The 17,703-nt window shown below is 37.1% G+C and overlaps 2 protein-coding genes across 3 annotated transcripts in view; one reads left to right on the plus strand and one right to left on the minus strand.

The window, feature by feature from the left end:
* The window catches only part of cacna2d4a (calcium channel, voltage-dependent, alpha 2/delta subunit 4a), a 53,749-nt gene that overhangs the window by 32,517 nt on the left and 3,529 nt on the right, over positions 1-17,703 (minus strand). The window contains exons 6-26 of the mRNA XM_048156314.1: positions 17,497-17,659; positions 17,285-17,416; positions 16,904-16,964; positions 11,471-11,621; positions 11,306-11,380; positions 11,133-11,222; positions 10,945-11,058; positions 10,777-10,855; positions 9,873-10,006; positions 9,641-9,658; positions 8,858-8,935; positions 3,689-3,769; positions 3,438-3,512; positions 3,239-3,325; positions 3,057-3,128; positions 2,871-2,932; positions 2,717-2,784; positions 2,565-2,610; positions 2,386-2,483; positions 436-529; positions 238-330 (exon numbers count right to left, since the gene is read on the minus strand). Coding sequence (XP_048012271.1) covers positions 238-330; positions 436-529; positions 2,386-2,483; positions 2,565-2,610; positions 2,717-2,784; positions 2,871-2,932; positions 3,057-3,128; positions 3,239-3,325; positions 3,438-3,512; positions 3,689-3,769; positions 8,858-8,935; positions 9,641-9,658; positions 9,873-10,006; positions 10,777-10,855; positions 10,945-11,058; positions 11,133-11,222; positions 11,306-11,380; positions 11,471-11,621; positions 16,904-16,964; positions 17,285-17,416; positions 17,497-17,659 — 1,871 coding nt within the window. The remainder of the gene's footprint in view (positions 1-237; positions 331-435; positions 530-2,385; positions 2,484-2,564; positions 2,611-2,716; positions 2,785-2,870; positions 2,933-3,056; positions 3,129-3,238; positions 3,326-3,437; positions 3,513-3,688; positions 3,770-8,857; positions 8,936-9,640; positions 9,659-9,872; positions 10,007-10,776; positions 10,856-10,944; positions 11,059-11,132; positions 11,223-11,305; positions 11,381-11,470; positions 11,622-16,903; positions 16,965-17,284; positions 17,417-17,496; positions 17,660-17,703) is intronic.
* The window catches only part of cacna1c (calcium channel, voltage-dependent, L type, alpha 1C subunit), a 187,927-nt gene continuing 176,412 nt past the window's right edge, over positions 6,189-17,703 (plus strand). Inside the window, exons 1-2 of one of the 2 annotated variants that reach the window (XM_048156334.1) lie at positions 6,189-6,254; positions 8,884-9,065. The gene's annotated coding sequence lies outside the window, so the exon portion shown is untranslated. Of the gene's footprint in view, positions 6,255-6,287; positions 6,825-8,883; positions 9,066-17,703 lie in introns of those variants that run through there. The other variant, XM_048156335.1, reaches the window with a different exon arrangement.

Raw genomic sequence — 17,703 nt, forward strand, 5'->3', positions numbered from 1 at the left:
TTTGAAGAATATGGGTAACCAAACAGTTGATGAACCCATTAACTGTTTGGTTACCTACATTCTTCAAAAAATCTTTTGTGTTCAGCAGAAGAAAGAAGTTCATACAGGTTTGGAACAACTTGAGGATGAGTAAATGATGACAGAATTTTCATTTTTGGGTGAACTATCCCTTTAGGAAAACGTATGACGATGCAGATGTGGTCTATGCGGTTGAGTCGTTTGATTTAAGGTACTCACTTTGCCACACGTTTCTCTACTCCGATATATCTTATTATCCTCGTGAGGCCTGACCGCGTGCCCAGGAACGCCGTCTCCACACCCGCATCAATACTGCACAACGGAGACATGAAAAAGAATGAGAAAGGTCACGGCCGAGCACGTATTTCACTAATGAATCTTGTCTGTGACGCTGTGTGCGTGGGTGGGAAACTGTACCCGGAGGCGTTGAGCAGCAGTGCAGTCCAGTAGGCTTCCATAGGAGCTGTGACCACTGCATCAAACAGAGTCTGCTGCAGGAGTCTTTCATCACCTGAAGAACAGAACGAAACTGCAGATATCATCAATCATCATTCAGATCAAATTGTGTTTAATTATATACACAAGTGGTGATGCTGTACAGAGAATAAAAGTTACAAAGATAAGAGATGATTTACACATGCAAATAATTGTTTAGCTTTGTGCCAAAACCTCGTAAGTGGCCAGTATGAAACACTACATAGGCAACAAGTATAGGGTGTAACATTAGCATGTTGCTAACAGAGTGTTATTCTAATAAGCATACAAATACACACTTTAATATTCTGTAAAATAATCTGTTTTTAATTACAATTAACAATTATTATTGATACTTTACAATAAAGAATGAAATATGTATTCGTTTAATTTCATACCACACAGCTCACTAGGTCACCATTGACACTGTTCTCTGCATTTAACCCATGCAGTTAGTGCACACATTAGGAGTAGTGAGTAGTGAACACTCGCACACAGAGCAGTGGGCAGCCATTTTGTGGCACCCAGGGAGCAATTAGGCTGAATCCCAGATGGGACCCTAAACCCTCACAGTCTTCCTCTGAGTCTGCACTTTTGTGATGTAATGCCACTTTGACTGCTGGGTAAAGTTCAATGTGTAGCTTGCAAACTTGCGGGCTCAGCTGAAGTGCGCATAGTGGCCGCAAAGGGGGGCGCTCGCGAGCACCCTTCTGAAACCTAAAATGATGAATGGGACACCCTACAGTCTCGTGGACTTAAAGGGATAGTTCACCCAAAAATGAAAATTATGTCATCAATTACTCAAATTCTGTCATTCCACACCCGTAAGACCTTCGTTCATCTTCGGAACACAAATTAGATACAGACATCAGATATTTTGATAAAATCAGTGAGACCTGCATCGGCAGCAATAACACTCCCTTTTTCAATGTCCAGAAAGCTACTAAAAACATATTTAAAACAGTTCATGTGACTACAGTGGTTCAACCTTAATATTATAAAGCGACTAGAATACTTTGTGTGCCAAAAATATCAAAATAGCGACTTTATTCAACAACATCTAGCGATTTCAAAACACTGAAGCTTTGAAGCTTTACGAATCTTTTGTTTCGAATCAGTGGTTCGGAGCGCGTATCAAACTGCCAAAGTCACGTGAACTATTGAAGTTTCAAAACACTTATGACGTAACAAAGCCACATTTACTGAAATCATGGGATTTTGGCGCTCCGAACCACTGATTCGAAACAAATGATTCGTAAAGCTTCGAAGCTTCATGAAGCAGTGTTTTGAAATCGCCCATCACTAGATATTGTGGAATAAAGTAGCTATTTTGTTTTTTTTGGCGCACAAAAAGTATCCTCGTCGATTTATAATATTAAAGTTGAACCACTGTAGTCACATGAACTGTTTTAAATATGTTTTTAGTAGCTTTATGGGTATTGAAAAAGGGAGTGTTATTGCTGGCGATGCACACCTCTCTGAGACATCGGATTTTATCAAAAATATCTTAAATTTTGTTCCGAAGATGAACGAAGCTCTTGCGGGTGTGGAACGTCATGAGGGTGAGCAATAAATTACATAATTTACATTTTAAAGTGAACTAACCCTTTAACGGACACGCGCACGCGGCAGCCATTGTAAGTCCACAAGACTGAAAGTGCATAGAAGTGTGCCATTTGGGATTCAGCCTTAGGTGCCTTGCTCAAGGGCACCTCAGTCATTTCCTGCCAGTATTGAGAATCGAACCTACAAACTTTGGGTTACCAGTCTGACTCTAACCGTTAGGCCATAGCTGCTCATTCATTTGTAATTCTACACGAATAAGTAAAGATTTTAAATGCTACGTTAAAACTTTGAGTCTAGTGTCTAAAAGCCTCTAGAGGCAGAACTTACACTCCAGCTCTGGTTCTTTTCCTGTCAGATATCGAACCACTGCCTGAAACTGCGTCAATTTGCGGTGATGTGGATCGATGTCTGTCTCACAGTATGTCCTGAAACGTTCAATCAGAATATATCAAATCATTTCAGATGTCAAAAACAGCCTATTCTAACAGCCTATAGCTAACACCCACCATTCATTAGCAATAGTGACATCAGATGCAGTCAGGTCATGTAGGCCTGTGAATAGAAAAACAACACAGCTGAGAGGATTTACAAATGAATGCAGTAAATAGAGACAGGCACATGATCTTTATTTTGCAGATAATAATTTGAAAATCTTTACCCTCTTCAATTGAAACATTTCCGATGAAAACATTCTTCCCGTGACCTTTGGTAAGTACAATCCCAAGACTAAAAACATACAGACACACAATATATAACACACATCCAATAGTCTCGTATTTAGTAGAATTGAAATATACATGTTTTAGACTCACCTGAATGGAGTTTCATTGATGGTGGTGTAAAAATATTCATTTTTCAGGAAGACAACTCTCTTCTGAGAAGGGAAGACGTCGGCATGTGAGTATGACAGTCACGGCTAGGTTATTATGGGATAAAAATGAATGAATCAAACTAAAGTAATCTTATAAGAAGCGAATTAAAGGACAAAATCAACTCACTCCTTTATCTACTGTTGCTCTGACATCCAGAGAGAGTGTCCCACTTTCCCCTCTTACCATTGCTGTTCTCAACTAGAGGATCAACACACACAAACACCTTGAAGCAATTGATCTAAAAATAGCGTGATGAGTATGTGTGTGAATGTTTATTTATATATATGTGTGTGTGTCGTTCCACTCACTGCGTCTTCTGTATCTTCCCACTCCACCTCTGACAGATCCACACTGTTATAGTTAGGCTTTGGCCTCAGCTTCTTACCATCTTTATACTAACACAAAGTATAGAAAACATCAACTTTAATGTAATACAAAACTAATAACACAGTGTAATCAATTCTTATAGATATAAGGTGTGAGGTCTTTGAATATTGTGGAGCTCACCAGAGGTCGAAGGTCAGGATGAGAGAGTATATAACCATTATTAGTGTTTAAGAATGCATAGCCGTGAACTCCCAGCTGAAACGGCAAAGACGTCAAAATAATAAATGATTCAGTAAAATCTCATATTCAGTCAGCAGTTTAAACAATTTCTGTATGCACTAATCTGCAAGGATACAGTCTGCCCTGTGAATGAAAAGACCTTAGATGTGATCAGCGTTGTGAACAGAGGACTGATGACATTATGAAGGCACCTTGTATCGAGGAGCCAATCTCATGAGCTCTTTTAAAGGGACATCAGTGCCAACCACACCAAGGAGGATACCGTGAGACAGCTACACACAAAGAGAAAGAGCAAAATCAAAATTATGAACAATAAAAATCTCTCAAGTTAAAGGGTTAGTTCACCCAAAAATGAAAATAATGTCATTTATTACTCACCCTCATGCCGTTCCACACCTGTAAGACCTTCGTTAAACTTCGGAACACAAATTAAGATATTTTTGTTGAAATCCGATGGCTCTGTGAGGCCTCCAAAGGGAGCAATGGACACTTCCTCTCTCAAGATCCATTAATGTACTAAAAACATATTTAAATCAGTTAATGTGAGTACAGTGGTTCAATATTAATATTGTAAAGCGACGAGAATATTTTTGGTGCGCCAAAAAAACAAAATAACGCTTCGGCGAGTTATGATTCTTCTGTGTCGAATCATGATTCGGATCGCGTGTCAAACCGCCAAACTGCTGAAATCATGTGACTTTGGCGATCCGATCCGCTGATTCGACACGCTGATTCATTATGCTCCGATGCTTCCTGAAGCAGTGTTTTGAAATCGGCCATCACTATATAAGTCGTTTTTTTTTTTTTTTTTTTGCCGCACCAAAAATATTCTTGTGGCTTTATAATATTAATATTAAACCACTGTACTCACATGAACTGATTTAAATATGTTTTTAGTACATTAATGGATTTTGAGAGAGGAAATGTCATTGCTTCCTATGCAGGCCTCACTGAGCCATCGGATTTCATCAAAAATATCTTAATTTGTGTTCCGAAGATGAACGAAGGTCTTACGGGTGTGGAACGACATGAGGGTGAGTAATAAATTACATTATTTTCATTTTTGGGTGAACTAACCCTTTAATTCAAGGGGGGTGCATTTCGAAAACTTGAAACTTTCGAAAACAGCATTATCATCATGCAATAGGCTTTATGCTGAACATCACATGAACAAACAGGAAAACTGGTCTCATCGCATCCGCTTAAGTGTTAACAGCAGTATGAGCTAACAGTGATATCTATGGACTGACGGTGACTGCCATTTTATTTCATTTTAATATCCTAAATGAGAAGAAGAAAAATAAAAAGCTTTAAGATATCTCCATATGCGATGGCCATCGGTTATGCTCATCTTTGGTAGCTCCTTTGAAGGCATAAAACAGCTCTATATTTAAAGGTACAATATGTAATAATTTTGGCCGCTAGAGGTCGCTAGAAGCCTATTCAAAACAAAGGCGTAGTTTGATGACACCAAGTTTTAGAACGGAATCTTGGGACATGTGGTCTCCACCTCAACGGACGATGCAAAAGAATAGGGATCGGAGTCGGGAAGAAATCATGTTCATGGATGCGATTATTAACGTTATTGTAGTATGAAGCAGAGCAGGACCGAGTGTTGTGGGAGAAGAACGAGGCCGCTGGAGCGATTGCGCAACACACGCTGCGAGCAGCGGAACTTTTATTATGACACAGTCGTCGGCGCTGCTTCCGCTTTTCCGGTCATGAGTATGAGGTAACGCAGCTCTGTTTATCATATTAGATACATTTGAGTGTGTTGAAAATGATGTTATAACATTACTCTGTGTGTTCGCTCGGCGGCTGCTGCCAGACACTTGTTACACACTGCAGTAAGATAGATCGATTTTAGAATATCATATTAAATATTGGATGTCTTGTGTTGATAAATGGCATGCAATTAATTTTAAAATGTATTGTATGATGGAGAAAATTATGTATTACTGTTACTAAAAATAAAGCTGCATCTGATTATGCTATGTTAGCTACTTCACAAAATAGTGTTCTCTGAGGCACGGTAACGCATGGTACTCGCTGTAAATCAAGAAAATTAGATTTAAACAATAAGACTAAACGTGTTGAGCTATATAACAATCCGTTTTCTGTCTATAAATATATCAAAACAGTTGTTCCCTCGTCTAATAAAACATGTAATATATTAAAGCGTCTTTGGTGTTTCCATGGTTTCTACAAAATAAAACCGAGGGTAACGCGGGTATGACACAATTGACAGGCGACTCCTCACACGTCCCGGAGCCTTGGTTAAAATTGCAATTTTCTCACGATTTACAAATAGTTGGAAACATTTGGGATGTTGTAAGTACTCAAGTGAACAAAATATAGAACACTGGCCTAGTGGTTTTTGGATATTTTACTGCAAAAATATTACATATATTGTACCTTTAACAAAGCACATACAAAAGACCTGCTGGACCAGAAGCGATGCAACCTCTTCAATAGGTCTACATATCATAGGTTTTTGATTAAATTCAAAAGCTATTTTTGCAAATTCAAAATGATTCACTTAGAATCGCAACAAAACTGTATAAGATGTGAATAAAATACATTTGATTGTATTTTACTTTCTCTTTGTCTTGTCCTGCTGTCATATCAGCCATTGATTAGTTTTGTCTGGAACCGCATTCCCGCGCTCTTTTTCATCAGTCATGTCGTCACGTGAGAAAGCCGTTAATGAGGAAGCGCCGAGTGAGCGTGTTATTTACACATCATCACCCTTTTTAGGTACAATAGTCGGGTCATATATTCAAATTGTCGCGGAATAATTTGGATAAATATGTTAAGACTGTTGAATAGTGTATATTTAATGTTTTCGTTGGATTATATGAGAGTTTATGTTAGTTTTATACTCCCAGTGTGGTGTTTGTTATCTAAGTTATCTATCACGAACTCCCAGTGCAGTTTAACCGACAAAAAGCTACATGAATTGTTATGTAACATAATAAATTAGCGGTGACAGGGTTGCCAACTCTCACGCATCTGGCGTGACACTCACGCTTTCAGCATCAATCTCACGCTCTCACGCACACGCAAGAAATGTCACGCCAAAATCCATTTTTCTCCCCTCTCAATCCGTTAGTTTCTGTTGATGACTAGACCACAGCGTATTAATGACAGGAGAGGAGTTTAAGGCCCGCAGCTGTTACATCTCCCTACAACGTTCTCACTGCAGTATTCTCTGATCGTTGATTGGCTGAAAACCTTGCACCTGATACGTCAGTTGCGAGAAGTTCAGAGAGATTTCGGAGCATAGGTTCGGAGTCGGCACGTGTGAAAGTTTGGAAGACGATCAAGGTAAGCAAATAATAAAATGGTGAGCCTTGTCACTACAGACGTAGCCTTGCCTAATCAGTCTGTGTGCCGAGACTAAGTTACAGACTTCAACGTGCGTTATGATGTGGGCTAGCTAAATTGCTCAATAAAAATTGTCTCATGTAGGGTCCGAATTTAACACCCGCCAAGCGCCAAATGCGGGTAGATTTTCCGTTTGGCGAGCAAATCTCAAAAGGCTATCTGCCACACTGGCGGGTTAATGTTCATACCAAATATGAAATTTTGTGGCACTCAATATACAGAGCGGCCAAAGCGTCAAGCTTCCCTGTACTTTTTGACAAGCGTCTTTGACAAAGCGGCCAGAGCTTCTTTGCAGCTCAAGTCGGCGGCGGTGTGTACGTACAGTTAACGCTCTATTTGTTGAGGGCGCTGAGGAAAAAGGATATGTGAAGCTCCTGCCACTGGAAGAAGCGGTCGCCGCCCATTTGTGGCCGCGCACCCATCAAAGCCGCGCAGAACGTCTTCAGCACTCCCGGATCGTGCACACTCCGCCGCTGGCCAGAGTTTTCTCATAGCGTTTGCAACGCAATACTCGTTCCCTTATCTCTCAGGGAACCGAGGTTACGTAAGTAACCGAGTACGTTATATACGTTTTGTTACATAACAACCGATATGACAACTTTAGCACATTTATCAGATACATTCATTCAGTGTTTTCCATTAATGACCCTCTGCTGCCGCCACCGTTTCATAATGAACTGAAAATTTAAAACTTACGTTTGCCAACGAACTAAAATCGAAACTGTGATATGGCTTTGTGCCTTTATAAAACAGCAAAAGACAGTGATTAAGTATATACAGTCTGTGCTGCCTGTTTTAAAGAGAAGTGAGCGCATTTGCGCACGCGATCAGCTGGTGATCTGGTGATCAAAATAAAAGCTCAAGGATATATCTTTTAAAAAGAAATGAGTACAAAAGTATTGTAAAAAAAAATGTTTGAACCCTTTTTAATGTCCAGGTACAAGGCAATGCTGTTTCTTTGTTCAATTTGCACACTGTACATGGGTTGAAGCTCTTAATTTTGAGTTTCCAGAGTGCACCAGATTGATGCATTTAACCTTAAAATGTACTAAATTTTCTTCCGGGGAGGCATGCCCCCGGACCCCCCTAGCGGAGGTACATCCAACAAAGTTTTACAAATTACAATCTCAAATAATGTACATTTTCTGAACAAGAATACGACAACAAAAGCTCCTTTCATGTCAGTAAAGCTATTAATAGAAAATTGAAATGTCTTTGGACAAATATAGATTTGGGCTAAGCCCCGAATGTTTACAGTGTCTGGCTCCGCCCCTGTCAGGTAACAAAACTGACAAAAAATAAAATAAATTATTTCACCCCAATGATACTAAGTAAACATGGACTGACATTGATTTTTAAAATTAGGGTTACCAAACATTTTTCTCCGCGCACACGCGCAAACTGAAATTTTTACAAAGTCTCACTCCAGCCAAAGTCCCAAAGTTGGCAACCCTGCGGTGAGCAATTTTATTCATAACAGTTATTCGAATCACTAAACAGATTCGTCAAGTGACCTTTCTGCAGGTTACAGCGGTCAGCCAGGAGGAGGCGACAAATTGCTGTTTTTTTTTTTTTTTTTTTAAGTGTACATTTTTGAATAATTCAGTCAACCGATTCGTTCAAAAACAACTATTACTATTATTTATTAAAACATTATTTATTCTATTCTTTATTTAAGACTGGTCTATTATCATGACAACAACAGTAAAAGCCTAAATGTTCTTATGTTATTTTAATTATGTATTTAATTATTCATTGTTTAATTAATAGTTATGTATAAACAATTTTTACACATTCATACTTTCTATCCTTGTTGAATGAGACTTAATTGCATAATGAACTGAATGACAGAGATGTCTCTGTTTGTCCAGACTTTTTTTGTGGAGCTGCACTTTCCCTTAATTTATTAGGCAGGTCAAGAGTCATTTCTGAAAGAGCTGAAGGAGCTTTTAAGTTTGTTTTTGGCAACTCACTGTTTCTTCTTTCTTGCTGAACACAGGCATGGCCACAGAGGTCATCAGCAGCAAACTCTCAGCCTGTGTGTTAAAAAGCTGAAAGACGAGAAAGAGGGAGAGAGATAACACAGACTGAACTAATGGTAAATCCCAGCCAGGCCTGTGAAGTGAATGAAATCCTGAATGAGACCATAGGATACTTCCATTAAGAGCAGGTGCTTCACTGGTAGGTGGAATCAGTTCCTTATTGCTCTACCTTGCAAAGGCAAAATACGTAATGCTTTACAGTACAGGTTCACTAAAATGAATGAATTCATGCTTAATTAATGCACAGATAATCTTGAGATAATGTATGACTCATGGAGAGCTAAACCATTCATTAATGATTACTGCATCAGCAACCAATAAAGAATCAACCAATATAAAGTGTTACCCAAAATACAGTTACTAAGCCAACACTGAAACTGAGAAAAAATGGCTTCAGACTCTGAGTTTTTTGAATGAATTGATATCAGTTTTCCTACTCTTTTCTCTCTAAATTTGAGCACAGATGACCAGACCTAACATTCACATTTAGACCTGAATTCCTGTTGCTTTTGACTGAAAATCCACTAGACAATCGATGAGGACTTTGATTAAATTAAAAACTTCACAGAGATCAGAATTTCTAAATACTAAAATATATCTAAAAACTATCTAAAAGAGAAGCTATGAACTCTAAACTGCAAGAACAGATGAACTACTGCATTTGGATGTATACAGGGTATATTTCGATCTACTGCGGAGAACGAAAGAATTTACCTCAGCTGTATTGGGTAGCTGGAATGGGATGACAGGAAATAATGACAGACATAATGAAGTAACAGACATAGCAAGATCACATTCGGAATCAGATAATGAAATCATGAGAGGTTCAAGATTAATGAAGGCAAAAATGATCAGTCTGAAGGTTTGGGAGAATATGCAACATCAACTTTTGTGTACGACTTCTGCAAAAACAGAGAGGGTGAATGAGAAAAGGTAAGCAGCTCACCACACTGTCCATGTAAGCCTCTGTCCAGATGATGTCATGATCATGGTTGATGACCATTGGCCTGCTCAGCACATGAAGATATTCCATCACATTCTCCTGTACATCCGCCAGAGTAGAGATATGGGTGTAGTAACCTAATTACAAGCACACAAAAACAACGGTAATGTGAAAATGTGATTTATTTGATCTTGTTACCAGCAGAGGGCATAGATGTCACAATATTTCATTAAAATGATATTAGAACGGGTCGTGGAAAGCATGGAAATATCAAGAATTTTTAAAATTGTGATTTCCAAGCCTGGAAAAGACAGGGAAATTTAAAAAAAGATCTTGGAAATTTCTATTGTCATTATAATTTTGCTGTAAAATATTAAATTGGCTTGAAACTGCCCTTTGTTATTAGTGTTGTTATTGTTAACTCAAAATAAAACTATTAAAAATTATTATCAGTAATTGAAATAAAGCTGAAATAAAGTAAAATCTAAATATCGGATGAAAAAAATTTAACTTAAATTAGAAATTAACTTAAATAAGTTCAAGCACTAAAATTACTAAAACTAAAATTAATTGAAGCTAGAAATAACAAAAAATAATAAAAATGACAAATGACGTGCAACAAAATAAAAAAAAATAAAATATAAATAAAGTATAAAAATATGTTAATTTAAAATATTAATACATACTATAATGATATATAAATAAAACAAATATATACAGTAATGTGATTTTTTTTTTTTTTTAATTTTGTAACACATGACTGGAAGGGTTAGGGTAATGGAAATTGAAACATTATATGCATTATAAATACTGTACAAAGTGCGCACAATGCACATTTTGTGTACAACTAATAGAACTCACTAGCTCAGGTAGTTTCCCACAGTGCTCTGCTTTAATTAGATCTCACCTTTATTGTTGCAGGCAATCCATTTGACATTGTCAGCAAATGTTAGCTCTCGTCCAATTAGATATGTGAACACGCGCACCTGTTTGATAGCGTATTATGTTATCAGATTATGCACACAGGTAAAGCATGTATCCATAGTGACTCTTTTTTTGTTTGCGCATTTGGTACCTTGCGGTCTGGCCAGTTGAACTCCTCAAACACCTTCTGGAAATCCTCCATGGCTCCATCAGTAATCAACATGATTGCCTGGTTACATAAACTACCCCTGCCTTCTGCTGCTGCCTACGCACACACAGACTTTTGATATATCCATATTTCTATATGGATATACATCCCTCAAACACTAACACGCTCACCTCGTTCAGGATCTTGAAGGACTCTTTCATGGCTTTCTTCACCTTTCCTTCACCTTTTACCTGCAACTCCTCCACCAAAAGTTTGAAGTGCTAGAAATGTATGAATGCAGCAAATATTAAAATCTCAACTGGCAAGTGAATTCACTGCTCTGTGCAAGCAGAGAAAAGATTACCTCACGGTTATCCAAGTCGGCCTGTACCAGAGTGCCTTTAAAACAGGGTTCTACATACCGGACGTAATCACTGTACTGGAAAGAGAAAAAATATGAACTTTTATTGAAGATAATAACTCAGATTTGAAATGCTTTTTTAAGTCTGGTTTGGATTTCTGTTCTTACTGCAATGACGTTGACAAAGTCGTTTTCCCCGAGTGTGTCTAGAATGGTGTTGATGGTGTGTTTAGCAATAGTGAGCCTCAAACCCTTCATACTGCCGCTGATATCCACAGCGATGATGATGTCTTTGGGGGACGTGGCTGCCTGGATGTACCTGAGAAAGAGAAAAAAAACAAGCATTCTCTTAAGTCCCCCTGTAGTCAATAAATTTATCCCTTAAAACTGATCTCTGATTACCAAAATGACACATTTAAACTCTAATTCTTCATGCCTTAAAATAGCTTGAATGTAACTCTACACCCTTGCTTCATTTAGTATACGCGGATCCATGAATATGCAAATTAGTCCCTGCCCCCACTCAATCACACAAACTCAGAATACCTGAGCCACTCGGTCGACTTTACTGTTGTAAACGTTGCACGATGGCAATGGGAAATACTAGTTTAATTCAGCCATATATGTTTGAACCAGAAACTGATTCAGAAGGACAAGTGGAAGAGTGAATTATACAGGGTCGTCTACAAGTCAATGTATCAGAATGGTAATGCGTTTTATGTATCTCTCTCTACAACATCGGACACATAACGTAGTAATTAATATAATTAGCCTTTTCCTCGACTACGTTATTAAACAGCTAATAATGTGTTGCCAATGTTACACAAACCATGTTCCCGTTTGCCATCTCAGAGCCAGACAGCTGCCCTCTAAAAATCAGTATCCTTAGAAATGCTTTGAACAACTAGTGGAAAAGGCATATAGTTCATCATAACATCGTAATATACATCATACACATAATTCAGTCGCTATATTGCCAAATGTACCCAATTTTTCATATCAACAGAAAAATATACCGCAATAACCTGGCTTCTCTTGAGACTCCCCTGCTTCGCAGCATAGTTAATGATATGCTAAAGACCGCCCCACACGGGATTGGTTACAACATGTTTGTGACATAGAGAACAAGGGCGATTTCAAACCGCGTTTCTTAAACTTCTTAAATCCTTGTCTTTGGATCACTGCAGTTTTAAGGAGAAAGTATTCAGCAATGTTGTTGACTGATTTGCACATGGTTTGTCTTAAAGCATATTAAAAACACCACATGGACTTATAAACAACATTAAAAACTTGATTTTCAACACAGGGGGACTTTCATACCGTTGTCATACCGTTTGAGAGGAGTGTTTTTAAAGGAATTTTTGAAATGCTTAAAAGCTCAGATCAGTGTTGTTTACTATTAAAAATCATGAATTGAAACAAAGCTGAAAATAAAATAAAAATATATGATGAAACACCTAAACTTAAACAAGATCAGAAATGTTGCACTGGCAATAAATGAAATAAGTTTTAAGTTAAAGTATGTAACAAAAATACAAAAAGCTAAATAGAAATAGCTATAATATTAATATTTCTAAATAGAAATATATATATATATATACAGGGAGTGCAGAATTATTAGGCAAGTTGATTTTCTGATCATATTTTTTTCCCAAGCACATTTTACCAATTCCAATCCACATCAATCTTAATAACTACTATTAATATTGTTTTTAATCATTTATAAGTGATATATAATTGTTCATGAAGGCTGGAAATGAAAAATGCCTTATATTCAGGTGTGCAGAATTATTAGGCAAGTTTTCTTTTACAGGCAAAATGAGCCAAAAAAGAGATTTAACTCAGACTGAAAAGTCAAAAATTATTAAATACTCATGAGAAGGACGCAATACTAGAAATTGCAAAGTTAAAGCATGACCAAGGGACAGCAAAATGCTCATTGGGTCAGCGGGGTCAGACAAAAACAGGTGGAAAAGAAAAGACACGTTAACTGCAAAATAATTAAGAATTATGTGTGAAACCATCAGGAACCCTTTAGTCTCCAGCGCCACCATTTTCCAGAACTGCAACCTACCTGGAGTCTCCAGAAGTGCAAGGTCTCAGGATCTCAGAGACTTAGGTTAGCTAAAGAATCCTAAAAAATGACCCGCACTTGATAAGAATCACAAGCTGAAGTGTTATAAAATACATGAAGACTGGGTTTTTATAGGCCTTATAAACAGACAGCTTGAGAGTGACTCCTGAAGGACCAGCACCACATCCTCTTGTACCACTGTTTGAAGAATTTATCTTCCAGAATCTGGCAGTAAGTTTTGGAAGATCATTTTTAGTCCATCTCTGCAAGACAGACATTTCAGGATAAGAGATGGACTAAAAGTGAACTCAAACACCTTACTGCCAGATTCTGGATAAATTCTTCAAACAGTGGTACAAGAGGATGTGGTGCTGGTCCATCAGGAGTCATTCTCAAGCTGTCTGTCTATAAGCCCTATTAAAACCCAGTCTTCATGTATTTTATAACACTTCAGCTTGTGATTCTTATCAAGTGCAGGTCATTTTTTAGGATTCTTTAGCTAACCTAAGTCTCTGAGATCCTGACACCTTGCACTTCTGGAGACTCCAGGTAGGTTGCAGCTCTGGAAAATGGTGGCGCTGGAGACTAAAGGGTTCCTGATGGTTTCACACTTAATTCTTCACCTTAATTCTTAATTATTTTGCAGTTAACATGTGTCTTTTCTTTTCCACCTGTTTTTGTCTGACCCCGCTGACCCAATGAGCATTTTGCTGTCCCTTGGTCATGCTTTAACTTTGCAATTTCTAGTATTGCATTAGTATTGCGTCCTTCTCATGAGTATTTAATAATTTTTGACTTTTCAGTCTGAGTTAAATCTCTTTTTTGGCTCATTTTGCCTGTAAAAGAAAACTTGCCTAATAATTCTGCACACCTGAATATAAGGCATTTTCATTTCCAGCCTTCATGAACAATTATATATCACTTATAAATGATTAAAAACAATATTAATAGTAGTTATTAAGATTGATGTGGATTGGAATTGGTAAAATGTGCTTGGGAAAAAAATATGATCAGAAAATCAACTTGCCTAATAATTCTGCACTCCCTGTATATATATATATATATATATATATATATATATATATATATATATATATATATATATATATACATAAAACTAATAAAGATGACCAAAAAAATTACTGAAACTAAAATGAAAATATATAGTAAAATAACTCAGATGGCCATTGACAAACAGTCAAGACCTTTCACAGTAATAATTCCTCAACCGGATAACAGAGTGTGAAATCTCATCTGCGTAATGTTCTGAGAGAAGGAAATAATGAGATCACAATAAGAAAGTGAGAGAGAGACTGAAACTTGAAACTGAACATTATAGCAATAGTCCAGTATACACATTTTTAATTAGCTTACTTGTGGTTATTTAACTTACTCGTATCGCAGAACTACTCAGATTACATATACACAGCAAGTGATCGCTGTAGCTCTTCAGAACGTAACACAATACAGCGTGTCTGTACTTTGCGTTCATTACTGCTAAAGAGATTGCGTGCATTAGCTGTAATAGTGTTAGTCCTGGCAGAAGGTGTTTAAGGAAACTGGGCAGATGAAGAAGTCAGTCACGGAAAGGAAGCAAGATTAAAATCTTTCACTGAGATCAGACCCGCTGCTCCTTGACCCTGGACTGCGGCCACATCACTAATCTTGATGTCGCCTTGAGTCCTTGATGGTTAGGAGAGGTGAAAAACTTGAACTTCTGTCATTAGCGTCACGTTTTTAAGATGGTGTGTCAGGTTAAAAATAATTCAACTTTTAAAGTTTTACATTTTGTTTCATTCTTTTGCACTACATTCAGCTGCCATTCACACATCCCACTGACTAGTTGATGTTGAAGTGTTCACACTGCTGTTCAAAAGTTTGGGGTCTGTAGGATTATAATTTTTTTTTTTATTAAGTCTCTTATGCCAATGTATTCTCATGAGAATACATGTATTTTTACGTAAATTGTGGTTCTTCCACATGTACGTTTACTTACGTTTCATACACACAAAAACGCACGATATGGATGTATTTATATAGCACTAAAACGTAAAAATATTTACACATTAACAGCAATAAAACGAAAATGTACGTATCCAAGTGTGAATATGTATGAATTACCATGTATTAAGAATACAATCGTGGCATTAATGTTTTAAATCTGTTGTATTCAATTGTCATATCAATGCATGTTTTTAGTCGAATTTAGTGAATGTAGTTTATTCAACTACTTAATTTGAAATAACATTTCTGTTCGTGACTTGTGCTGCAAACTCGTTTCGGAGAAGTACATAATGTTAAACAAGACTACACTTTGAAACCTTAAAATGAATAAAATTTCTGTAATTGTTTAACCATTTTGTAATATTTAGTTTGTTTGCTGTGCAACACAGAAGGCATTTTCTCCTATGCAGCGACTAACAATACAACCATAAGATACACCAAAGCACAACATAAATCACATCAATTTTATTTGTTTGCTGTACTCCAAATCTTTAGAATCCATATGTTTGTAAGAAACATATCCAAATTTAGCCTTTTATCCGGCGATCTTTATCTTCATTCTCAGCAGCAACCATCACAGTCAAAGCCCACACTTATGATTCAAATTTGAAAGTTGCGCCCTCAAGAAGCTTTACGACATGGTTTACGGCACTGATATCGAATGCTCATTGGTTCTTGCCTGCTTCGTCACAGATTGCAACATGCCGTGTTTCAGTGGATTGACATTTGAAAAGAAGCCGGATTCATATTTTCATGGATTAATAAGTTAAATTCTGTTCTGTACCCTATAAAATCTACTTTTGGTACCACTTTTGACATTTTCGCAATAAATAAATTATTGTGAATATGCTTGTTTGTATGTTATTCTTTTATTTATAACAGTATAGTTTTAAGATATGGTTATGGGTAGGTTTAGGGGTAGGTGTAGGATTAGTGGCTCTAAATATCGTTTTAATGTTATATTTTTACTAAAATTGTAATTTTTCTACACATTGCTGTCCATTTTGTTTTATTCTTTTAACATTCTGTATAAAATGGGTATATTTAGGTTTGGGATGTGGTTTAAGGATCTTGCATTTATGTACAAAATGATAAAAGCGAAATTATATCTTTATGACATGAAAGATTCGTAAATATTTAGTTTTTTTTTTTGCTTAGTACTTTTACGTTTTAGTGCTATAAATATGTCAATATTGTACATACAAAAATGTACACACATAATATGCTGATTCACTGCTCAAGAAACATTTCTTATTATTATTATCAATGTTGAAAATGGTAGTGCTGCTTAATATTTTTGTTCAAAACCATGATACATTTCTTTGATGTACTGTGTTGTTCCAAAGAACAGCATTTATTTGAAATAGAAATGTTTTGTTAAAATGTAAATGTCTATAGTGTCATTTTTGAGCAGTTTAATGCATCCTTGCTGAATAAAAGTATTAATGTCTTACAAAAACTCACCCCAAACTAGACACTATTGTAGTTTTATACTGTGCATCCACACACATTCAAAGACTCACCAGTTGCGATTCCTGCCATCAAACGTGACAACTCCATTTTCATCAGGTGTCCACTTGATACCTTAAAAAGCATATAATTTAATATGTTTACTGTCTCCTCTCCATGAGAGAGAGAGAGAGAGAGAGAGAAAGAAGGATTTCATGTAAGCATGTAAGATCTGGGAAGAGTTTATTGGTTTGGTTACTGTGTCAATACTGTGATGACATTATGATGAATGAGAGAGGCAGAGAGAAGAGCCTGAGTCATTGTCACCACAAATTACACCAGTAATTCTGTGTCAATCAGACTCCCAGCTCTCTGTCCTGTGTCTGAATGAGCAAAACTGCATGTTCATTAACCTGCAATGGTGCATTTGAAGGGGTAAGGTTTTTGATGATTACCAGGGTAAAGTCTGAAAAATCCAGTTGAACTGCCAAAGTACTGCCAGGTTAGAGTCGGGTCCTTCTCAAAGTTACTGATAAACACGTCATTCAGAGCTTCTGACATAAACACTCCGTTCAGAATATCAGGATCTGAGAGACAGAGAGAGATCTGCTTTATCTTCAGCTTCTAATCAGGGATGAAAATGCACTTTTTCACTTCTGTGTCTTACCTTTGTTATAGACATTGGTGGGCACTTGTATGACACTCTGCAGAGTATTGACAGGCAGATTGTTGAAGTGTTCATTCTCCTCCAGAGGAAAATCACCTCCCAGCTCTACATTGTTCCCATCCTCGTCCACTGTGTTAATCATCATGGAATTGTAGTAGTCAAACTGCAGAGGAACAAGTGGAAATAACTGAATATAGACTGAGGGAT

Source organism: Megalobrama amblycephala, linkage group LG14 (genome assembly GCF_018812025.1).
Source record: "Megalobrama amblycephala isolate DHTTF-2021 linkage group LG14, ASM1881202v1, whole genome shotgun sequence".
Lineage (NCBI taxonomy): Eukaryota > Metazoa > Chordata > Actinopteri > Cypriniformes > Xenocyprididae > Megalobrama > Megalobrama amblycephala.